This window comes from Haemaphysalis longicornis, unplaced genomic scaffold, assembly GCF_048455015.1.
Source record: "Haemaphysalis longicornis isolate Haplotype H1 unplaced genomic scaffold, Haemaphysalis longicornis Haplotype H1 scaffold_1, whole genome shotgun sequence".
Taxonomy (NCBI): Eukaryota; Metazoa; Arthropoda; class Arachnida; order Ixodida; family Ixodidae; genus Haemaphysalis; species Haemaphysalis longicornis.
In genome coordinates this window covers 300746214-300771719 of record NW_027526203.1, presented here as the reverse complement: position 1 = coordinate 300771719, position 25506 = coordinate 300746214, and the positions used below count along the sequence as shown (strand labels likewise).

Sequence of the window (25506 nt, the reverse complement as noted above, 5' to 3'; positions counted from 1 at the left end):
TATTTGGCAGAGCCTTGTGGGAGTGGAGCCTTCTTTCAGGTATCCAGGTGCCGTCCTTGATGCTACCGCTCTCTCAACCAGCAAGAGCTGATCGCAAAAGAGGCAGCTGGACAGCAGCGACTCCCACTGCTCAGGAGAATGGGGAGGGGGTGGAGGTGGCAAATCAGGGTTCTGGGTGCATTCAAGACTAATGTGCTTAAGTGTTCCTGATTTCGTACAGAATTTGCATTGGGCTTTATATTGATTTGGAAACATAAGGTGCATCAGTGCTGGGTGGGGATACCTTTTTGTTTGCACAAGTCTGAGAGTAGTTTCTTGTGTCTTTTTTAGCTGTGGGTGGGGCAATGGAAGTGTTCTGCGACCGAGTCTGTAGTGCTCGTTAATTTCCTGGTACGTCGTGAGTGGTATAGGTTCATGTGAGTCCTCCGTGGCCTGGTCGACGAAACCTCGGGCCTTGAGGTGGGATTGATCATTGCCCTCCACGGAGGAGTGGGCCGGCGCCCACAGCACTTCGACTACCCTGTCTGGTGCTTTGCTCGACAGTATGCGTTATGTATTGGAGCCACCCCAGCCCGACGTCAGACTCCTTCGTACTTCTTGTGAATCAGTAATTATGACATTTGCCTTCGTTTGTAAGAGAGCTAAGGCTACGGCTAGTTCTTCCGCTTCTTGCGATGAGGCTCGTGGCAGGGTTTCCCCGACGACGAGGTCTGTCTTCGTTGTCACCACCGCTACTTTGGCTTGTCTTTTGGGGTATGCGGCTGCATCTGTGTAGACCACTGTGGGCAGAGATCCATATTTTTTGTCCAGAGCTTTGGCTCTTGCTTCTCGCCTACGCTGATGGTGAACAGGATGCATATTCTTTGGTAATGGACGGATTATGATGTGCTTCCGCCATTTCTGTAGCATTTCCTTTGTTGAAACAGCGTCCCCCACTGGCATCAATTTTAATTGGGCAAGGACCTTCCGGCCCGTTTGAGTTTGTGCGAGGCAAGCTTTTTGGTTGGACAGGTGACCTTCAATTAGCTCATCGACTGTGTTGTGTAGCCCAATGCTAAATAGCCTGTCTGTGGACACGCTCATTGGAAGGCCCGGAGCTTGTTTTGTTGCTTTCCTGATGACGATGTTAAGTTTGTCGGTTTCTGTCTTGTTTAGAACTGCATACGGCACTGAGTAAGTTATTCTTGAGTAGATGAAAGCCTGGACGAGACGAAGTGTGTCTTTCTCTTTCATGCCTCTGTGTCGGTTGGTGACTCTTCTGATCATGTGTAGAACCTGTTCGGATGTTTTTGTAAGCCGCCGTATCATTTGGTCGTTGTTCGCGTCCGATTGTATCAGAAGGCCTAGAATGTTTAGTGATGTGCAGGGTTGGTGACCTGTTTTTCAAGGGTCACCTGGATGTCATCTTCTTCTCGTTTGTGGCGGCAGCGGCGAACTAAAAGAAGTTCCAACTTTTGGGGAGAGCAAGCCAATCCGCATTCCTTCGCATACTGGTTGACCGTATCGGCAGCGAGTTGCGTGTCCTGCAGACCTCCTAATGAATCGGTCCCAGTCCACAGGGTTACATCGTCTGCATAGAGAGCGTGTCTTAGGTTCGGTATAGTCTCCAGCCGCCCCGGGAGGCCCAAGAGCGCGATGTTGAACAATAGCGGAGACAGGACTGAGCCTTGAGGGATTCCCCGACAGCCAAGGGTAATGGGGTCCGAGGTGACGTCCCCGATTTTGATTATGGCTTTTCGGTTGGACAGGGAGTCGACGATATAGTCGTATGTCTTCTTTCCGCAGCCTGTACTGTTCAGGTTCCGGAGGATTGCCTCGTGTGCCACGTTGTCGAAGGCCCCCTTCAGATCAAGTGCTAGGATGGCCCGCGGGGAATGACGAGTGGTGGGGACGAGGATATCCTCCTTCAGTTGAATTAGCACATCCTGGGTCCCGAGGTGTCATCTGAATCCAAACATTGCGTCCGGCATCTGTTTGGTCTCGTCCAGGTGTTTCTGGAGGCGCTTTAGTATTATCTTTTCCGTACTTTTGCCTACGCAGGACATAAGAGAAATTGGACGCAAGTTTTCGATGTGTGGTGACTTCCCAGGTTTTGGTATAAAGCGGATTTCCGCCGTCTTTCATTGTGCTGGAACTTCCCCTCACTCCAGGAAGTGTTGAAGGGAAGTTTCAAGGGATTTGTCATCTAAGTTTGCCAGAACTTTGTAGGTGACCTGGTCTAGTCCTGGGTCGCTGCTTTTTCTGCTTTCGGCGATGACTGCCTTAACTTCGTAGAGCTGTATTTTTTTTGTCCAGTTCGGCGTTCGGGTTCCCAGTGTATGAAGGAGGGATGAAGTTACGTTCCGTCTTCAGGTATTTGAGTTCCAGATCTTGCAGAAGTTGGTCCGTAGTTCCCTGGTATGCGCTGAGTGTGCGGAGGGACAAGGACGGACAAGAGGGACAAGAGGGACAGCGCAGGGACAAGGACGGAAGAAGTGAAAAACTAGAGCGCTGAGTAACACCCAACTAGCCCAACGTCAAGCCTTAGTAAACAAATACAGAAACAGCTGTTGGGGCTCATCTGTGTTTTTTTGTACTAGAAGCTATCTGTTGTTGAACTTCTCCAAGACAGAGAAATTTTTGTAGTTTCATTCGTGGATGCCAACCTTTTTCACACTGGAGCAGCAACTCAGAACAACAAAGGTTCACTTAGGCTCGATTCATTTTATGTTACGTGTTTGAATACAAGCATAGGCTGCGTCCGCCAAGCAAATTCGAAAACGCATGCCATTATTTGAAATTAGCAAAAAGTATAAAAGTGTAAACATTCTCCTAAATACACAGATGTCGGTATCAAATCGAAGATTTTATATATACAGAGAAAAATGAGGTTGATATTCGTAATTACAAGCTCATATGGTACATATGAGTTGTGATTTACCCAGTTTAAGTGAAATGTTATATTGTTACATGGGTGAATACAGCCTGAAATGAAACATAAAAAGGCAGGGACGTAAAGAAGAAACACGGCATTTTCATTCTTGCGCTGACGACAGCTTGGCGCAATGAATAAAACACGCAATGATAATTAGTATACTCGCTAAAATGTTAACTATATACTGAACTACAGGAAGGAGGTATCAAATCAGAGGTCTTGGATACGGGAGTATAGCACAGAAAAATGAAATAATATAATGACTATCAGAAGTTATAGTTGTAGGAAAAGTACAACGTAATGTCGCATAAACGAATAATAGTACGGAAATGAAGTTGCTAGAAAAGTCCAATGGGCGGAGCCAACAGAAATGCGTAATGCTGCTGGGACTTCTTTCAAACGTACTAGAAAAATGTATGAATGCTAGTGAAACATCCAAGAAACAATTATGAAGCATTTAAACGGATTGCGGTGTGTCGATAGTGTGGTCTGCGCTTTCCTGGGAAATGGAATAAGTGCTGTTTACTCTTATTTTCCGAAGAGGTTGAGTTTTTAAATAAGAGCTTACTTAGTACTTTTAACAACAAAAAAAACCCCTACAAACTCTGGAGTAAACTAACCTTATATAATATAGAAAGACGTATGTTTGCGACGCAGTGCTGTTATGAGGGAAAGGGAGCTGCAGAAGAAAGAAAATTCCTAGAAATGCACGTACACACTTTCGCACGCCCACGCACCAGCAGATCGGAAGCCGGACAGGTGCATTGGCTGCTGCGTGCGGCGACAGACTTCCTGAAATCAACGCTCGCCGCGTTCGCGGGACTAAGGCATTGCAAATGGGCGGCAGACGGGCTTACTCTTGCGTCATGCTGTTCTCGTCAAGTGTCGTTCCACTTCTTTTTTGCTCCGCGCCCTATTGTTTTGAGTTGCTGTCAGCGCGAAGCGCGTGAAGAGGGGTAGTTGGCAAAGGCCACTGTTGTCTCGGCCCCGCCACCCCCCCCCCCCCTTCCCTCACCCCTACACACACACTTTGGGAGAGACAGCACTGCAAGAAAGAAAGCGAAAACAAAGGAAACCATCCGTGCCATGCGCTGTGAAGCCTAACTAATGCCCTAAGCAAAGGAACAAGAGGTCTTCCCCTTGGGAGTCGTCCTTCTTGGCTCTCGAGGGCTAGCACCTCCGTGTGCGACGTTTCTTCATCTGCGTCTGACTGTTTCCCATGTGTCCTCTGTGTGCGTGCGTGAACGGTGCCTAAACCCCTGCAGGTGGACATTTAGGATGTCGAAAAATGACGAACATTCAAAGGTACCGCTGACCGGAGTGATCGGTAAAGCAGAGTTTTTTCACAAGTTTCACTATGTACGCATTGTGTGGGTGGCTAACCTGCACCGAAGAACGCAGCCAGTGTCACGCATGTTGCGCGCCAATGAGCGCTTTCTTTTCCAGGTCTCTCATCGAGCTCTCCAAAGCGAGGTGTAGCACACTTAAGAGCGTAGAGCGAGAAATTTTGAAATTTCATTGTCAACTGGTGGTTTAGATGGCGTGCGAATACTGGTATACATTCCGGCTTCACCACGTTATGGGCTGGAGCCAGTGTACACCCGGTTTTCACCTGCCCGCTTGTGAACTGCACCCTTCTATTTTTATTTGTGTGCAAGTAACCTCCTACTCCGAATTTTGTTTGCAAACTGACATATCGATTAACCTGCAGTCGACCGGGTAGCAGCCTACTGCAACAGTTGCTGGTCATTGCGGAAGCAATGTTTTACATGCAAGTAAAGGTACAGTTTTTCTCGAGAGTAATTACTGCTCTTCGGTCAATAAGGTGACTAGTACTGGTTGAAACTATCGTTTTTTATTATATGCAAATTCTCCGATTGCAGCTAACCTCGTTCGATCACATTCGATATCGCCCCATAAGTTCGCAATACCTTTAATTTGGGATGGTTGAAACGAAGTGAAATTAGGGGTCGTACGCACTTTGTCACACTCCCGTAGGCTGGGGTGGTAGAGCTATTGAAGAGCGATACGCGAAGTTATATAGTACTGACGATACTATGCAGGGGAGTTTTCAAGTCCTTGCTGTTTTAAAAAAAACTTTTTGCTGAGCTAGCTGGTACATACCTAAAGAAGGCAGAAAACGTGACGCAAAATAGACGGGAACGAAGACACGAAAGGACAGATGCAGGCGCCTGTATCTGTCGTTTCTTGTCTTCTTCGTGCACGTCTACTTTGCGCCACGTTTTCATCGTTCTTGCTGTTTTCCTTAATGTAATGATGGCGATTACGCCAGTCGACCCAATTTTTGTAGAATTTTGAAACTCGATAATGAGGAGCGAATGTTACCTGCTACGTTCAGGCTCAAAACAGTGAAATGGTGAGGCATTTGTCTATTTGCACTGGGTTCTGCTCCGAAAATTGGGGGTTGGATTTCCGTACCGACGTGAATTGCAGCTTGGTTAAGAATGTCGGTCTGGTTTTCTGGGATGCTCTGAACCACAAAGTACATCAGCTGTCACATTAGGATTTTATATGGGGTCATCTCATTTATGAAGCACTATCCACTGTTTTTCGTTATGCGTTAGTGCTACGGACAGGTCCTGAACATTGCATTTATGCTCGCTGTTGGTCAAAACAAGCTTTCTGGTACGGTTTCTGGCGCAGCACTGGTTTCTGGCGCAGCACTCCGTGTGGGGGGGACTGTGTGGGTGGAGAAAGGGGCTCCGGGCCAGCCGGAGGTCTTTAAACGCTGTTTTCCAAAGGCAGTAGCGATAGCTCTTGTGCGTATGCTATAGACTTTTTTAAAGTTGGGCAGTTTGTCTTGTCTTTTTATCGCGTTGCCACCATGCGCTCAAAACGTCTCTGTCTCCCGCTGTTCCTGCTTAATAAGTGTGTTTGTGTTATTTTACAAGTGTTCGTAGCTAAATTCTTTCCAATTCCCCTTAGGATAGTGTTGACAATTTCACTTGCAGAATCGAGTTTATTCAGTGTAAAGCAGCGTTTAAAACATTTGACATGTTTGGGAAAAAAAAATGTGAGATACACGTGAATTTCCTTTTTCCCTTTACGCTATGCTTTCTGGTAACCATTATATTCGGGAGTGTAAATGCATCGGCTGGTTTCTTAATTAGCAAGGACTTATACTTGCACAATTTATCCCTTTTATGCCATCAACCTGGTAATGGGGATATATTCGGATTATAATAAACCACTTTGCATGGCATGTATGGATTACGAAAAGACTTTCATTCAGTAGATACCGCTGCTGTTCTGGGGCGTTGAGAGGAGAGGCGAGTATTGGGCTCTTCAAGGACATATTCAAGAAATGTGCAAGCACTACGACACTTCGTACGATGAGTGGGAAGGTTCCTATGAGGAATGGTATCAGACAAGAGGACACCATCTCACTTAAAAATAATTTAAGGCATGCCTGTAGTGGGGATTTGGGAAGCTTGATCCCTAGAAGTCAGGGATAAGAATCAAATCAGAATATTTTAGTCACTTGGCTTACATTACTTTGTGAAATAAATCAGGATAAAACCCGTAAAGAATGCTTCAGGAACTGCAGTTAGAAAACTGAGCCATAGGGTTAAAGGTAACTATGAAAAAGTCGAAAGTAATGTTAAATATACTTAGAAAGTGCCCTCTTCAATTCGGGCAGCGAAGCAATTAGAACAGCCAACTGAATATTACTGTCCAGGGCAAGTTGTTAGTGCCGAGAGAAAAGACTAGAAAGAAACTAAACGTAGAAGCACTATGGCCTGGGGAGCATTCGGCAAGCACTGCGAAATATGGAACAGTAGACTGTCTCTGTAACTGAAAAGAAATGCATAGGACCAATTCACACTCTCAGTAATGAATAATAGAGCTTGGGGACTAGGAAATTACTAAGCTCCTTGAAATAACACTTAAGTGTGCCTAATGACCCACGTAGAGAGGGATGATAGGAATAATGTATCGGAAAAGCAAGCGAACGTCTTGGATTATGGGGAAAACTTGGATGGAAGGCATCCTAGCTTTAACACAAGAGAAAAGAGATATAGGTCTGGTGCTGTAATGCGGATAACTGGCAACTGGTGGACCACCAGAGCAATGGAATGGCTACCAGAGCGTTTGACTGAACTTGTAGACTAAGGCAAAGTACTTAACCGATTTGGGAACGAAAACACTCCTTACCTCCTGTCGGAGGGAGGCAGCGGGTTTGGTAATGTTTCCTAACTGAAATTTGTGCAGGGTGCATTCAGCGAATGTTGTCAGCTACAATTATTAATTCGAAAGAATTAAATGGCTCATTGATGAAAAACGCCGGCGTCATCAGCGTCGGAAGCAGTGAAACGACTCTTCTTTTATTTGAGTGATTGGGGGGTTTAACGCACCGACGCTACTAAGGCGATGAGACGCGCCATAGTGGAGGGCTCCGGATTAATTTTGACCACCTGGGGATCAATAACGTGCGCCGTAATCTTGAACAAGCGGGCGTTTTCAGTGCAAAGCACTTTAGGCGCTCGCCTTGTCGTCGTAGCTCGCTCGCTGGACCCAAGTAGACCAACAAAGCGTCCCGTGGTAACACTGTCGTTCGCGGCGTACCCAGGAGGCTTCGAAAGCCAAGCGGTTTATATAGTCATAAGCGTTAAAAACTCGTGAAACGCTGGCGCTTGTCCTGCATCTCCCCGTTGTTTAGCGCAAAGAAAACTACAGGTACATTTGAGGCAAAATATACGTAATTAACCGGCAGCGGACACGTTCATTTATTCAGCAAAGCTCGTTGGGTTGGTTTTTATGATAGTAAGCTAAAAAAGTGGCCGCGAAAGAAAACAATGGCGCGTTCGGAATGACGCAGAAAGGCTCCACGCGCAAGAAGAAGACGGTGCGTTCGAAATGCCGCAGAAAGGCTCCAGCCGCGCAAGAAAAAAATGGCGAGTTCGAAATAACGCAGCAAGGCTCCAACCGCACAAGAAAAAAATTACGCGTTCGAAATGATGCAAAAGAGCTCCAGCTTACAAAATTAAACAAATAACAAAAAGAACAGAACTCCCGCTGGCGCAGTTTCAGGCAGGGGCGCGCCAGCACTGCGAAGGCGGGAAATTTGAATTAAATGGGGTTGTAGCAGTGCGCGGATAACAGCGGCACAGCCCATCGTGGCGAATCACTGCTCTGCACTTCCGACGGCTTTCACAATGAGTGGAACGGATTTAATTTTTGCTTTTCAACCCAATAAGAAAAGCGGCCGCCGCGGCCGGGAATTCATCCCGCGTCCTCGTGCTCAGTAGCGCAACGCCTTAGACATTGAGCCACCGCGGCGGGTAAACGACTCCTCTATGGAGCATTTGACTGCACAAGGCGTTCCACAGCACACGCTCAAATTCTGCAGTAGCGACAGGTGGCCGACTACTCCCGCACCCCGGAGATGAGGTAAGGCAGTGGAATAAGCCAGCCAAGCGAGCTAACGGCCGGGCTGGCTGCGTAATCCACCATTGTCGTCAACTCTCCCGGCAGGAACGAGCAGCGGAGACATAACGAAGCAATTCGAAAGCGTAAGGCTTACGAAGGTGTCAGGAGCGCGGCATAAGGACGTGAGGCAAAAGCGGAGCATCTGATGCGTTGAATTGGACATTACTGCTTCCGCATTTAGAACCATTGAGAAGTGCTTAGCTGTCCTAAAACATTTCTTACGGTTACGTGTGCGTACCTTACTGTTGTTCTTTTTGTACAAATGCTGAAATGAACTACGCGAATTATGTTTCACCATTAACACTCCGGGACGTCAGAAGCAGTAGTGCAGGAAAGTGGTGGGAATTTCAGGCGTGCGGAATTTCCGGCATCCTGAAAACCGCTGCTTCCAAGAGTGAATATACAGTCATCATCATCATCAGCCTATTTACGCCAACTGCAGGGCAAAGGCATCTCCCATGGATCTCCAAATATCCCGGTCCTGTGCTAACGGCGACCAATTTATCCCCGCAAACTTCTTCATCTCATCTGCCCATCTAACGTTCTTCCGCCCCCTGCCACGGTTGCCTTCTCTAGGGATCCAATCTGCTACCCTTAATGACCATCGGTTATCTTGCCTTTTTATTACATGCCCTGCCCCTACTTGTTCATTCTTCTTAATTTCTACTAATATGTCCTTAACATGCGTTTGTTTTCTGATCCACTCCGCTCTCTTCTTGTCCTTTAATGTTACACCTGTCATCTTCCGTTCCATTGCTCGCTGAGTCGTCCTCAGTTTCAGTTGAACCCTCTTAGTGAGCCTCCAATTTTCTGCCCTGTAGGTGAGTACCGGTAAGATGCAGCTGTCATACACTTTCTTCTTCAGGGACAATGGTAGACTGCCATTCATTATCTGAGAATGCCTTCGGAATGCACTCCACCCCATTCTTATCTTTCAAATTATCTCTGCCTCATGGATGGAATCCGGTGCCACTACTCGGCCTTAGTAGATATATTCGCTTACCACTTCCAGTGCCTCGCCACCTATATCAAACCGCTGTGCTATCCCAAGGTTATTGAGCATAATTTAATTTTCGGAATTTCTTATTTTCAGGCCCAAGATTCTACTCTGTTTGTCTACTGCGATAATCATGCTTTGGAATTCGTCCTTCAAGTTACTTAGCAAAGCAACGTCATTCGCAAATTTGAGGTTATTGAGGTATTCTATCTCCATTAAGCCTTACACCCACCTGTTCCCAATCGAATGTTCTGAATACCTCTTGTACACGTGCCGTGAATTACATTGGAGAGATTGCGTCTCCTTGCCTGACGTCCTTCCTTATAGGTATTTTACTGCGCTCCTTATGTAGGACGATGGCTGCTGAGGGCCAATTGTAGATATCCTCTAGTATTTTAACGTAAGGCTCGTCTACATGCTGATTCCGCAATGCCTGAATTACAGCTAAGGTTTCGACCGAGTCAAATGCTTTCACATATTCTATGCAGGCTATAGGGGGGTTGACTATACTCTACGCATTTATCTATCACCTGATTGATCGTTTGAACATGGTCCATTGTTGAATAGCCTTTACGAAACCCTGCTTGTTCATTAGGTTGACTGAAATGTAAGGGGGCAGAAATTCTGTTAGCGATTACCTTGGTAAGTACCTTGTAAACGATTAACAGTAGGCTAATCGGCCTGCAATTTTTCAAGTCCTTTATGTCATCTTTCTTATGGATTAGAATAATGTTCGCGTTCTTCCAAGATTCCCGTACACTCGCAGTCATTAGGCATTGCGTATACAGGTTTGCCAGTTTTTTCGCTATTCTTCAAGAAATCTGCTGTTATTTGATCCTCACCAGGTGCTTTGCCCCCTTTCATTTCTTTCAAAGCCTTCTTTACTTCTTTTGTCGCTATTGGTGGGATGTCTATCTCCTCTGAACTACTTTCTCGTAAGGTATTATCCTGGATGTCCCGTCTACTGTACAGATCTCTATAGAACTCCTCGGCTACTATGACTATTTCATCCCTATTTGTGATGGCAGTGCCTTGCTTGTATTTAAGTGCATACATCTGATTTTTCCCCATGCCTAGACGCCTCTTCACTGCTTTCAGGCTGCCTCCGTTCTTTACAGCACGCTCAATCCTCTCCATATTACGCTTCCGTATGTCAGCTGTCTTACGCTTATTGATTAACTTCGAAAGCACCGCTCGTTCTATTCTGTCAGCTGGGGTGGATATTGTCGTGCTTTGCTGTTTCCTAAATAAATCTTTAGCCTCCTAGGAAAGTCTACCAGTATCCTGTCTAGCGATCGTACCTCCGACTTCTACTGCACACTCCGTGATAATGCGTGTAAGATTGTCACTGGCTTCCTGTGTCGTAAACTCTGTTTCCTCCGTTAGAGCTGAATATCGGTTCTGCAGCGCGATCCCGAATTTTTTCAACTTTACTTCTTACTGCTACCTCATGTATCGGCTTCTTTCGTACTAGCTTGTTGCGGTCTCTCCTCAAATCTATCCTAATTCGAGATCTTACCATACGGTGGCCACTACGCCTCACCCATCCACATCCTGCACGACGCCAGGGTTATCGCATAGTAGGAGGTCTATTCCATTTTTATGCCCCCATTCTGGCTCCTCCACGTCCACTTGCGGCTTTCCCGTTTGCAGAAGGGGGTATTCATGATCCGCAGATTATTCCATTCTGCGAACTCTACTAATAAGGTGCAGCGGGGGCGTAGAGGTAGATCATCCACCTCGCGGGCAGAAGGACCGTGGTTATAATCACGGCGCCGCACGATTCCCACCGCATTTTAAAAAGTCCGCGTGTTGATGGAATTGCAGATTGCGGGTTGGGCTGTGGCCTGATCCCGGCTACCATTGCCGGTAACGCACTCCCTTACCAGAGCATGATTGGCCACTTTGGTATAGTAATGGCCACAACGTCCCCTGAATACGCCAATCAACTCTGATATACAGTAAACTCCAGTAAACTCCCGTAAAGACAAACTCGAACGGACCGTGAAAAGTGGTTCGTATTATCGCAAATTCGTCTTAAGCAGACGTTTTTTACATTCTGCACGTTACGGGAGAGCAAAAGTGTTCGTCTTAACGATGAAATTCGTCTTAAATAAGTGCCTCTTAACGAGAGTCTTGTATTTACCGACTTGTAAGCTCTGCTATAGGCCAGTTGGTTGTAACCCTTTAGTGTCCGTTTAAGGTAATCGCAACTTGGAGCTACTTCGGACTACGAGAGTTTGTGTGACCAATCGAAAAGGCTCTAAGCCAGTTAACTTTTCATAACAACTGACAAAACGTATCGTCAATAATTGTGACCGACGAAAAAAAAAATAAACTCACCAGACTCCTCCTTACCAGCACCGGCCGACACGTCCTCCAGGTTCTCGGATACCCGACCCCACCTGCTTCACAAGCCCTTCAGCGCATTCCATCTTCAATCCGGTCCCACATTACTGTATCCAAAATTCCTAACAATATGCACCCAGAATTCAACCAAGGTAGAAGGCTCTCCCGGGTTAAGCATCTGCGTTCACAATTCCACTTTCATCCCGATACTCGCTACACCGACGCCGCCCTCTACCCCACACGCCAGGCTCATGCTCTGGCGGTTGTAAACTCAGAAGGCACACTTCTCACCTTTCTCACAACTCTCTCGACATCAACCACCACTGCCGAAGAAATTGCCATAGCCATCGCCGCTACAACTGGCTCCGAATACCTTACAATAATAACAGATTCCCAGCAAGCCTGTCGTAACATTCAACGTGGACGCATCTCACTTCCTGCATTACGCATACTCGCCTCAATCAATCCCCTCCCCGACCTGTACATCGTCTGGACCCCTGGCCACTCGTCCCTCGAGGGAAATGAGGCGGCTCACGCCGCTGCCCGCGCCCTTCCACACCGGGCATTTCCGTCAGGAACAGAACCTACGGTCCAGCCTCCTCCAACTCCCGCTGTTCCATCACGCTACCACGACATCCTGCACCATTATCGCAACGTTCGCCTCACTTTGCCTCAACCTCACCCTCAACTAACCAAGGAGGAAGCAGTCATCTGGCGTCGATTACAAACAAACACATATTACAACGCACCCATCCTCCACGCTATCTCCCCTACCCAATACACCCTCACCTGCCAATTCTGCCCCTCTCTTAATACTACCTACCACATGGTGTGGGCCTGTCAAAACACCCCATCGCTTGCCCCCAATCCCAGACCTTCCCCAGAGCAGTGGGAGGGCCTGCTGACCAGCTCCCGTCACGCTGACCAGATCTTTCTGGTCACCCGTGCCAGGGCTGCAGCCAAGGCCCAAGAGTACCTGGACTGAGGTGAACCCACCCCACCGAGTGACGGCTCAACCACCACCGTCTGCTCTAATAAATGTTTCTTCTCTCTCTCTGTCCGGAAATTTATACTTGATGATTAAAAAATATATTTTTTGAACGTGCTACAAAGATCAGAATTACATAACGGTGATAAAAATGCAGCAGTGGTAAAATGTCATGTACCACTAAAGCTTAAAAGAACAAAACAAAACGAAAACATCATTGCATGTTATCGCGAGTTTTGATTACTACGCCACTGAGTGCGTATTCGAACGCAAGTGTGTTTGCACAATTCACGCCTAATGTAATGGACTCAGTGCAGGAATTTCTCTGGCACCGTTCGTATCTTGTCTGACCAATATTACTAACGTGCATTGTGCAAGCCACCCTGCGAGTGTTAAGGCTGACAGCAATGTCCGAGCTCTTCAAACGAAGGTTTGAGGATCTTTGGCGCAGTCTGACGGCCGAGTTAACTGCATCACTGATCAGCAACGTGGGCGCGAACATTCTCAGTTGCACGTTTTTTTTTACTTATACCCACATGACGGAAACATGATGTCCCCAATTTAGCTCAGCATTGCTATATTGTGCATTATACAATGGTAACTCATTACAAAAAAAAAAAAAGATACCTCGGGTTGAGACAGGGAGAGAAAACTTTATTTATAACCAACGACGGTTCGGATTACACGACTACAAGTAACAAAGAAAGCTGGAGGTGTTGGTAAGGGTTCATAGTGAAACGAAGCGCGAAGAAACGACGACAACCAGGAGTAAGAAATAAAACGGGACGGAGCTCTCCGTTCCTTTGTATTTGTTCCTCCTGGTTGTCGTTGTTTCTTCGCGCTTCCTTTCACTATGTACCCGACTACCGGTCGACTATATTGAATACTAAAGTCTGCTCTAAAAAGAAAGCACACGAAGCGTTTTCCTCCAGCAAATTGCATTGAATAAAAAAAAATCTTTACGCGGAAATACTCAGTTTACAGATCTTCCGTTGGCCGTGTGGGCATTGGGGCTATAACTGTTTATTTTAAAGACAAGATACAGTCGCAGTTGTCGAGAGATGACCATAAGATGCATTGCAAGATGTTGACCTTACAAGCACAAAAACAATAATGTACCTAATTGTTGCAGGCAAGAAACGTGGGTTGTAGAGCAGGATTTTGACAACTACGATACAGAGAAAAAAATCTTCGCACCTAAAAAACCCACTGTTTCCAGAAGCTACTGCAAGAAACGCATGTCACACAACCGAGCTGGTGCGCATGCGAAATTCGGAGATTTGTCTCAAGTAATTTGTGATTGGTCGTCTTTCTGGGCCTTTCTTGTTTCAAGTTGTATGGTCATGGCAGGCAAGATGAGCGCAATCACTACCATCCCTTTGACGTAATACGTGCGTAACGGGACAAATGAGCATGGGCCATCACTGGTTCACAGCATACTCACACAGCTACGTGAACAATCCTTCCGGCCGGTTATTTTTGTTTCTATAATATGCCTAATTGGGTAGCCAGCTATAATTTAAAACGAATTGTTCGTACGATAGAAATCGAAAACATTTCTTTACACAGTTATTAAAAGCAGAGGAGGGTAATAAAGTGCTTTGTTACAGACATAGACATCTTATTTCATGTTGCAGAGGAACATTCTCGAAAATCCTCAACACCTGGTGACCTTGGCCCAGTTTGGCGTTGCCAGTGGCCTGGCGAGCGTAATTTAGTGGGCGTCTACTTCCCTCCCTATTCCCCCTTTCCCCCTCCAGTGAACTTCGGTCTTCCCCTTCCTAATAAAATAATTTATCATCATCATTAGCTCAGAACACAGGGCGCTGAAGTGCAAATGCACCTGGGATTTGGAGGAGGAAAGCAAAAGGGTCTGTCCTTTCAACCAATATAGATGTACGTGCCGAGCGGCTCTTCATCCCTCTCTATGTATTCTTTCTCGATCAAGCTGTCTATGCAGTTCTTGACTACCCTTTTTGTGAGCAGGAACAGATGAGAAAACCGGGTAGTGACTTCAGCGAGCAATTGTTTGTGTTTCAGCTTCATTTCCGCCTTCATGTTGCGTGCTATGGCCGTCTGGATGGGAAACTTCCTTTCGTTGTAAATCTGCTTCTGGTCAGTCACCTCCTCAGTCCTGACCTCGTTCTTAAGGAGGTTCTTGATATTGACTCGTGCTGTTTTGTTGGTGCACTCTTTACAGAGGGCCACCAGAGTGTTAGGCTTACGGTGTTCTGTTTCCTCCGATGCCCAACCCCCTGATTCGAGTATCTGTCAGTTGAGAAGGAACTGGAGAACGTCCCGTAAGTTATCCATGTTGATGCTAGTTTCCTCTGGTTGCTGGAACGTGAATCTGTCGACAAAGTTGCACATCAGAAGAACAGCCATCTGGTAGGTGGAGACCGCCAGAGTGTACGGTTCCTGGAAACAGTTCACGACCACTACCCCGAAAGACCGGTTGTGGAGCCACTGCAGCTTTCTGTCGGTGTTCCCGTAGTAGTAGAAGGCCGTGAAGTTCTGAACCACTTGCTTAAGCTCCTCTGAAAGGTGGAATGAGATCAACTCATGAAAGGACCACGACCCAGACGTCATCACTTGGACATTGAAATCGAACCCGAAGGCTTCCTTGGGATTGCGGACGAACTGGTTAAATTCCTCATTAAAGCATTCGCTGTCTTTGATGTCCTGAAGCATGTGCCCGAGCGAGCGGATGTAGTCGGGGCCGCAGGCAACGCTCAGTCCCATGATCATGCTAGCCTCGGCGTCATTTCTGGATTATGTGAATCGCTTGGCCGAGAGCTGGGCGTACAACTTCTTTAAGACGTCCTTCTCCTTGATGTACTTGAACAGCACCATTGATTGACCAAGAAGGTGTTCCACGCCTGACTCTTCCGGAATCGCAGCGCTCTCAATCAGCAATGTGTTGCAGTACCTAGCCAGCAGTTCCGGTGACTTTTTAGGTGATTTAGTTAGATAGGTGAAAGCGTTAGTGTTGACGAACGATATGCAGGCCTTGCCGAGGGCCTCTATAAACATACTGTTGTTATTTAAGGCTTCAATAACGTGCTTCTTGCACTTGGAGTGTACCTGCAGCATGGCCGAAAAATAAAGCTCGGGATTCATTGCACTTCTTTTGCCCAACTTCTCCCCCGCCGACAACCCCTTCGCTCGTACATGCTCTTCGAAGATAGCCATCAAGTCACGCAGGCCACCCTCAGTGCACGAAACAAGCCAGAAAATTCGCTTGAGGTCCTCGACCTTGTCCTCGTGGAGCAATTTTTCGAACTCGGTGCGGAAAATCTCGTGGTGATCGCGGATTAGCGCCCGGTTGCAGTAATGCGCAAGCGGTTTCGAAGTCGTTTCGTGGAGGTACTTGTTGACTCTCTGGTTCTCTTCGTCCAGGCGCTGCTCGACGTCTTTTATGTAGTCCGTAACGGAGTTGCGGCTGAGAAAGTCTGCGCTCTTGTTCTTGTATAAGCTGTATGTTTCCAGCAAAAACAAGGACTCGAAGGCAGCCCTGTACTCCATCAGGTTGTCCAAGTTACAGGACGCGTCCTCATTTACACCAATCTCGACGTAGCTGAAGACGCCGCGGCGAACTAGAACTAGGCGAACTAGGTCACTGTCAATTGATTCGCCATTCCTCTGTTCCTCGATCAGCTTCAGCAGGACAGCGGTGAGGTCCGCCCACAACACCTTGAACACGCGGTCCCTCCAACCCACGACGGCCAGCTGGTACGCGTCGTAGATGTTCATCCTGCCTTCGCGCCGCTCTTTTTGGACCAAGCACTGGTTGAAGTAAAAGAATACCTAGTACAAAACGCCGCTCGATCGCTTGTATTCCCACTCTTGTATGTAGGAACGCAGGAGGTCCCCGCTTTTCAGCTCGGTGCCATCGCGGAATCGAGTGACGAGATAGTTACGCAGGGACTCTCGGAGAAGATTGTACAGCTTGTGGCCCGTAGACAGGTGGGTGCCGGCGCGGCTCCTCCGAGCAACTCGTGCAGTACTGGTAGACGAGCCTGTAGAGATACTCGAACGGGGCGGGGCTCGCGTTGGTATCGCTCTTGTAAATATTCTCGAGGCCCTTCGACAGGTCGAGCCAGAGTTTGTCAAGGCAGGCTCGCTGCCGCACACGCATGAGGTTACTGGCGGGCACTTGCATACTGTGGCCCGACTGGTGATGGATGTTGCTGGAAGCCATGTTGGCCGCCTCTAATCATTTGCTTTTTCTCCTTTGGGGTAATGGCGCATACGTACTGAGGGGCATTGGCCACGGCGCAATGTTGGTCTAATTAGTTAAGAATGTGTGCTTCAGAATTGTAAAACAATGATGGGGGGGAGGAGACGCACAGCTCGCGTCCCAGTGAAATAACCCGCATCCTTGCTGCTACTAACTACGCCCAACACACAAAAAACAGCTTCCGTTAGCGCATGAAGAACAGCGCGACATACACGTACGTACACACGCACGCACACACGCGAATTCTACCAAGGCAAAGGATGCTTCGAATTTGAAAATGATAATTGGGGAGTCATTAATTGATGATTGATTGTGGGGTTTAACGCGCCGACGCAACGCAGGCGATGAGGCGCGCCGTAGTGGAGGGCTCCGGATTAATTTTGACCACCCAGGGGATCTTTAACGTGCGCCGAAATCTCGAACACACGGGCGTTTTCACTTTTCGCCTCCATCAGAAAAGTGGCCGCCGCGGCCTGGAATCGAACCTGCGACCTCGTGCTCAGCAGCGCAACGCCTTAGGCACTGAGCCACCGCCGCGGGTGGGGAGTCATTAAGCCTGTTTTTTTCGTCGGAAAACTCATTGCCAAACTGGCGACGTAAACCGGTGCTAGCGCGCTCCAAATCATGAAATTATGTGATTGTGCTACGTAATGGGATAACATGAAGCTCACTGTGTTGCTACATGGAAGCACTGGGGTTCCAGCGACCCCGAGAGTTTGGACAATGCGAGGGAGAGGCGTAACGGAGAAAAAAATGAAAAAGGAAGGTAGAGAAAAATGCAAGAAGCTCACACTAACTCGTCAGATTTCAAAGTAGCGAAGCTGTACGCAACCTTCACGGGAATCACGACGGTTAAGTCTACGATTACATCCGATTTAATTCTTCGCTGCCGCAACAACCTTTACTCCATCTTTATTCCTATGACGGCGAAGAGGAAGGAAATCCGCTGCAATCGTGGATGACCCGAGAAGGGTGTCTTCGTCCACGCGCGAACTAACAGAACGTGCACAATTAGAGTAGGCGCAGGTGCAACGTGTACACATCACATGTTCGGGCGCCGGCAGGTGGAGCCTCGAGGCATGCCTCTCAAAGCGGGGCCTCTTCCTCGGCCGTGCGAACTAACTGCGGCCGGGCCATGTGGAGTAAGGATCACCCAGAGCAGCTTCGACATTCAAGGCGCGGCTCTTCTACGGTAGAGAGCGCATGCGCACGAAGACACGAGGACAAACGAACGAGGACAAACGAACGTCTTTTTCGTTCCCAGCAAGTTTTGCCACGGTACGGCGAACGCTTTAATTTTTTTGATTAAATGTTGGCCAATTGCCCTGAGTGGGTATGCTTGGCTTGATCACGACCGGCTTTATAGATAGCGACCTGCCCATGCGCGCCGATTCCGCGTGCCGAATTTGTTATTGCTTGTTTGATTTTTTTACAGTTCTTTCCGACGCCACTGCACCGTCTGGCGCTGTATTTAATCCTCATTTTTCGGCTTTCCACGTGTTTTCTCGGCCTTGAGTCGTTGTTATTTTCTCTTTTTCTGTTTCTGGGTCTGTTGTGCTCAGTGTTTGCCGATTCACACTGGGGGAAGTACACACCACCTGGGGGCTGAAAAGTTGCCTCAAATAGGAGTTTTAACGCGAAATTGTTACTTGCCTGGGCTGATGAAAGCGTGCACGCGGCCGGCGTGAACCGAACGCGCAGCGCACCCACCAGGAGATCGTCCGCAATAAAACTGTCCACAGTTGCCAACTCTTTGGTAACGTGCTCCATGGTGTTCCACGCGTTTGATAGCGCACGGGCATTCGAACGGTTAACCCCCCCCCCCCCCCTCCCGCCCCCGCCCTCCCCCGAAATATTCAGCACGTTTGGTTCTATAGCATGAAACAAACAAAAAATGAACATGAAGAATTTTGCGCGCACTTTTGTATAGTGCATCAAAAGAAAACAAGAAAAAAGGGAAAACACCCCAGTCGAAAAAGACGACAGAAAAAAATTCTGTAGTTTTGTCGTATTTTCGCGTGTCGTACTGTCATATTGTCGTAGTCTTGTCGTGTCGGGATTCTGGTGTTCTGTCGTGATTAGTATTCCTCTCATGATTTTCATGTTCCGTCGTGCCTAATTCGTGTCTTGTCGTAATCCTGATGTTCCATCAGTAGTTGCACATGTCTTGATTTTTATTCCCCATTGTGAAGAGTAGCGTAAATGGCAGTTCAGTTGTAACTACAGGAATTTTTGTCGTTGAGAAAATTGACTTTGTCGTTACGACAGAAATGTGTGTCGTAACAACAGATGGGTTTGTCGTAACAACAGGACTTCTGTTGTCACAACAAAGTTTTCTGTCGTACGACAGGAAATCCTGTTAGGTTTTTGCGGTATTCCTGTTGTGATTTTAGACTGGGACTCAGCACTCGGCCAATTATCATTGGCTTACGATGCATAGCACAAGTATAAAAAAAAATCAACGTGGACAGATATTTCTCGCGTAGTCTTGGTTGGCCTTCAGCGTACGTGGAGGCCCAACAGCCTGAATGGTGATTCTTAAAAAAGTAGCTGCAGTGAGTCTGATACCGCGCTTGTAGGTTATGGACGACTTAGGCAGCAGGCTAGGCAACAAACCTAGTCAAAAGAAACGCGTTCGCGAAAGAATGTGTGGAAAGATCCTGCAATATTTTTCATCGTAATTTCAGTGAGCATATCGTAGGCAACTGTTTTTGTTGCGTACATCTGAGCAAGTCCGGAAAGCGTGCTGTAAAGGCATTTTGTTTTCACCAGGCACAGCCACTCGGTGTCCCGTGCGGCCGTGCACCAATTCAGCGGCCGTGCACCAGATTCCCCTCGCTTCGGTGCGAGGACAGGGGCTCAAAAAATAACTCGAGATAACTGGTTCTCACCGCTAGATTTCACGGGGGACGGCTGCCATACCCAGGTTTACCATTTGTTGGGCTTGTAAGCCACCCCGATGGCGCTCCTACAAACGTGACGCCCGAGTTATGGTAAAAACGCCGCAGTCGATCAAAACATTGCCGTTGATTAGTGCGCCCTTCACTGTAGCAATACTTTGTTTTCCCGCGAGAATGATGTCCCTTCCACGGACACAATGACACTGTTGAGGTGTTTATACAACTTCGAGCCCTCCCTGTGAATTAAAAAGAGCTCCTGGACGCAAAGCGCCAGTCCACGAAGTTTCCGCATGTCTAAATAAACGAAAAGACTAAAGAAAACGCTATTCGAGCAGGCGCTAATGGTAGCAGTGTGGTTTGGCTGTGCACGTTTATGATGTTTGCATAGCTAAGAAACGGTTGTAGACTTAACCGTATATTCTCTTTTCTGGCCGGTATTATCGGTAGCGATTGGTACAATCGGTACCACCGCTACTCTATGCGAGAAGTCGCTGGGCCCACTGCGAGCGAAGGGAGGCTGGCGAGTGGAGTGGAAAGCGTTTTTTATTATTATCGCATTGAGTGCTACCGTAGGTGGTGGGTGGACATCCTAGTCCGGCAGTTCACGCTGTGCTGCGGCGGCCCTGGCGCGCTTCACAAGAAACTCCTGATCTGCGAGTTGGCCACTGCGCCGCAAGCTCTCCTCTCCCACTGCTCAAGGGTGTGTGGTTGGGGGGGGGGGGGGGGGGGGGACCAAATGAGTTGTTGTGTTTGGCGTGCCGTTGTTGGGGGGGTATGCGGTTGGGGAAATGCAATGGAGAAGGTGAGGTTGTGGTAAGTCTCGGTGTGGAGTCGTCGTCCAATGTGTGCGTCTTCCACACCTAGGGATGGATGTGGTGGAGATAGAGCCCCGCGGGAAGCTCTGTAGTGATTAAGGATGTCGGAGTAGTTCTGTGAGAGTGGGTGCAGGACCGGAGGGCTGCTAAGTGGGCCGTCTTCTTCCCCTTCTGGGAATTCCCGGCGGGTAAGGTCACGGGAAGTGGCATGCGAGTTTGGGGATTATACATGGCTCCATCTGACGGAACGCGCCGTCTCTACACGGCAATGTTTTGGCACGCTGCCTCCCATTGTCGCTGGCTGCGATGGGGAGGTCGCTATCTATAAAGCCGGTCGTGGGCTCGACGAAAGTACACTCAGGGCTCGCGGCGAAGGCTGGAGGTTTTTTTTTTTTTTTTTTGCCAATATTGGCCAATGGCCCCACGTGGGTAGCTTAGATTGACGAGCGTGCGCTTGAGGCACGCGTGCAGAAGCGCTCGGCCTTTTCTTTGTATGTTTAACTGCGGACACCATACACCAGCTTCGCTGTTAAAAGAATGGGTAAGAACAGTCGCCCTCGCCACCAAGATTATCGTTATTAGTTTGGATTCCAATCAAACAAAAAATAAATTTACCGCAAGAAGGGGATTGGAAACTGAAATGCATCAATCCGGTGTGATCGTCGTTTTGCTATTCTCATAACACAAAAACACGTTCATTGTTTTTAAAGGGACCCTGCAACACTTTCGATAAGCACTTTTACTCTTTCCTTTGCCTGGGCAACCACTACGAAAGCTAATGTTATCGCCAGCACGGAATGGCACTGCGTGATTTGCTCGTCGCACCAGATACGCCTTCCATTTCTGCTTTGTTTTTGTGGCTATTTTTTAAGTTGCTATCGAAAAGAGTTCATTGCTTCAACTGAAGAAAAACCGCCGAACCACCGCGACATGGCTTCAGTGACGTAATTCGAGTCGTCGAAGAACGCCAAGACCGGAAAAGAGAGAAAAATCTTCTAAGCGCGTTTACAAGTTCTCTGATGGGCATAGAGCAGTAATTTTTGGCTGAGCTACTTTGCGGCTCCCTAATCTAAGTACTGGGTCTGTTGGGTGACTACGTTCTGCAAGCATTTAAGATTTCAAAAAAAGTTGAGAAAAGTGTTGCAGGGTCCCTTTAACACTAATTACAGAGTAAGAAGGAATCATTACCTACAGGGGCAGCGATCCTCGTATGTTAACTGTAATGTAGCATATGTAGCAAGTAAACTAAACCCCGTACCAATACACCCAATTTTCCGTATAATAAAAAGGTTCACCTGGATTAGGTTTTGTGTAATCTAGCCATATAAATAATAGTTTCTGGCGGTTTACAGAAGTTGTCGCTAGATCCCGGGAGGCCAGTCAGGACCAGGGCATCCCGGACTGAGGACCTTAAAGGTTAATACCCCTGCTATCTTAGAACAAATGCTCGTTTTGGAAATGTTTACTCTTCCTTTGCTTGGTGGAGAAGGTCGATGAGAAAGACCAAGCCAATTAGTCTGCAAAATGCACGCTCAGCGTCTTCGAGATCTAAAAGTAGTGCTCACACCTGCATAAGTTATTGTTTTATTAGAGTGCACTTAAACGTTCTCTTCTCTTTACCCTCCGCGGCCGTGACTCTCAGCCTTTCACAGCCCACAGTCATTGTACGGGATGCTCCACAATACTTTCACTGGGGCTGAAGTCAGGCTACGTGCATGCATTCGTTATCTCCCATCATTCTCTGCTCTTTAAGTGCACATCCCAACCTACGTCGCCATATCAGACTGCCTTAAACACGCCTATTCAACTGTCGCAGCTTTCCAGCAGCCATTTTAAATTGAAGAGGGAACTACGGCAAACACGTTCATTAGTTTTTTTCGATGGAGCGTCTTCTCCGACCACGAAAACACGGTGACACCTAAGCACTTTGCCCGCGCCCACTCGCTCTTTGCCTCCCCAACGGACCCTGACCCAGCTCCAGACGAAAGCTTCCCGGTACCCAAGCGCTACGCAGACATGCTGCTACACTACCAACACTACCACCTAGCGCACCGCTTGTACGCGCCCCCAAATCCTAAACCCAGCAAGGAAGAAGTAGCCTGACATCACCTACGCACCCATACATTTCCCCAGGTGCGCTACTTCATAAACTCTACCCCAACAAACACCGCCAATACTGCCGCTTCTCCCCTACCCTCTGCAGCCTATAGCACATGGTGTGGGAATGCAGCAGTGCACCGGCCCTGCCGGTCCCTTCTCACTCTATACCCTAGAGCAGTGGCAAAGCCTGCTGACCAGCTCGAGCCTTGAAGACCACAGGACCGCGGTCACCGGTGCGCGCCTGGCAGCTAGAGCGCAAGGATACCTGGACTAAGAGGCACTCCCACCGGCGAGCGACCGTAACATCTTCTACATATTTTCACGGGGGAACATAAACCCAACCCCTCTGGAGGGAAAGGTGGACCTTCTGCAATATTTTCTGTTCTGCCCCATCATTAAAACATAATTGTTGAAGTTGCTTGCAGCAATATCTTTTACTAAATCCATCGCATCAATCCCTGCAAGCCGATACACATTTTGTGCTGCCCCCATACAGAGTTAACAAACAAACCTTGAAAAACTGTGATTTTGAGCTTTTTTATTCGTCCCCGAACCTCTCTCGAGTTCAATTGTAGTTGAATCGAACCCTGTGATGACCCAAAAATAGAGCCTCGACAAAAAAAAGCCTCGACAGAGCATCGACAGATGTAATCGGAGATCATCGTATTTTTGAAATAAACTTTGAAGCATTAAAACTTTTGAATGCGTGACTCGCTAAGTCGGGTTCGGTACCTTGTGAGCATCCCCGCTAGAAACATCAAAGCGACACAAAAAAAGCTAAAGTGTTAACGTCAATTCTAAACTGATACATCTCATTTCTCGTGGTAATTAACAACCGAAAATTTTTCTATCCAATTTCAAATGAGTCGATTACACGCTAGACATTTGGCGCGGAATGACACATATTTCATTTCGACAATGACAGCGCACTTCTTTTTCTGAAGTCGAATGTGTCAGGAAAGTGATACAGTGACCGAAAGATGGTACGAAGGCGACGGGAAAATGCTGTTTTTTGCTGTTTAGATGCTGTTTTTTAAAGCGAAGCTTCCTATGCCTGGTTGATGGTGTTAACGTCCGAATAAAGCACACCGCAGGAAAGCCGATTCCAAGTACACTGCCAGGAAGCCAACATTACACACTGGGTTCCGCGAAGGGTACGCCGATCATACACCCCATAACATAACAATGGGATGTCTTTGGATGGATGGTTGTAATTGTCCTAATTATAATATAATGGGATGTCTTTGAGTGGCTGCGGGCTTCTGTCAAGCTGCTTCTTCCGGCAGCTTTTACCCACAGTCTCCTCCATCATTTATGGGAAATAAAAACACTATTATTGTTATTATTATTATTATTATTATTATTATTATTATTATTATTTGCACACCTAACGGACATTTCGTAATGTGCTAAATATAGTTTGATAGTACGCACGGTTAGCGTCGTCGACCACGATAATCATGATGATGATGATGATGACATACATTCTGTAAGCAGGGTTTGACTTTGGCTTGGAACTCTGGCAGTTTGGATTTTGGACTTTGGCTTTGAATCAGGTTGTAAGGGAGAAAGCCTCGCGTTTTAACCATATTTCTCTTAAGAAAGAGGCTTCGAGTTTTTTTACTTTGATTTTCGTCAATGGGTCCAGTCAATTCAGATCTAGTGAGCATGAAGCGTTACACAGTAAACGATTTTATGGACAGCAACCAGAGGAATGAGCCCAAATATAAACGTTTGGTGGATTCCAGAAAGAAACCTGAGCAACATGGTGCGTGTATTCGTATGCAACAATTGTTGAACATTAAATGGGGAAGCGAAACTGCACCAACATATGCAACAACCAAGGAACAATTACAGCCAGAACCGCTCAAGCCGTAATTAGTGCGCCGTGCTCCTAGCTGTTTATGCCGGAAGCTCGGGCCCTGATTTTATTCTTCGATGGAGGAAAGAAACAACGTCCCATGGGGATGTATCGCCTTATAAGCGAAGCTGAAGAAGCTGCAGCAACGAAAATGTAAGCATGATTAGGACGGCGAGGCTTAAACGGTTATCTAGCGCGTCTTTTTGTTTTCGATATGGAGCTTGAGAAAATTTCGTGCTAAATGTTGTATTAGTGGGATAACAAAAAGTCCGTACCAATTACTGTTTCCTGACGACATGTGATAAATTACCTTGATATCAAAACACGGGAACCAATAAGGTCGCTGTTGCAACGTGGATGCTTCCTTGCATAACCTAGAAGGTGAAACAACAGCTTAACTTAGTGCTACTGTGTACAAACCGCTGAACCCAAGCTAGAATGAGCACTTCATGCTTGCTAGGTAACGAGTTTTTAAAGACGATAGTCTTTCTTGGGCTACTTAAACCCAGAAATTTTGGTCTGTCTGTCTGTCCGTCTGTCTGTCTGTGACTCGATTCAGCCACCCGGCCAAAGCAAAACAATGCCTGCGCAATAGTCTTATATAGTCACAGCTAAATTTACCCGTCTATGTCCGGTGTAAGGTTCATACTTGTCAACATTGTTGAAGAAGAACAAGACATTACGCAAATATGAGACAACAAATCAATACAGAAGTGATATTAACAGTGTTCCTTTATAAAAAAAATCAAACATGCTTGACTTTTGCGAAATTTAATACTTCATCAACTGCAGAAAAAGAATTGACTTCGCCGTCGCCTGCTGTCGCCCGCGCCACTATTGCTTCTGGCGCCATTTTAAGAAATCAACCGGCAACAGTTACGAAAGGTTCCA

The 25506-nt window shown here is 47.2% G+C and overlaps 1 protein-coding gene across 3 annotated transcripts in view; it reads left to right on the top strand.

Annotated features, from left to right (window-relative positions):
• Positions 1-25506, top strand: part of LOC144149208 (band 7 protein AGAP004871-like) — a 493398-nt gene that overhangs the window by 122194 nt on the left and 345698 nt on the right. Inside the window, exon 1 of one of the 3 annotated variants that reach the window (XM_077680753.1) lies at positions 4024-4241. The exons of the other annotated variants lie outside the window; for them this stretch is intronic. Within the exon in view, the coding sequence (XP_077536879.1) occupies positions 4193-4241 (49 nt within the window). The 5' untranslated portion in view covers positions 4024-4192. Of the gene's footprint in view, positions 1-4023; positions 4242-25506 lie in introns of those variants that run through there. 3 annotated transcript variants of the gene reach the window in all.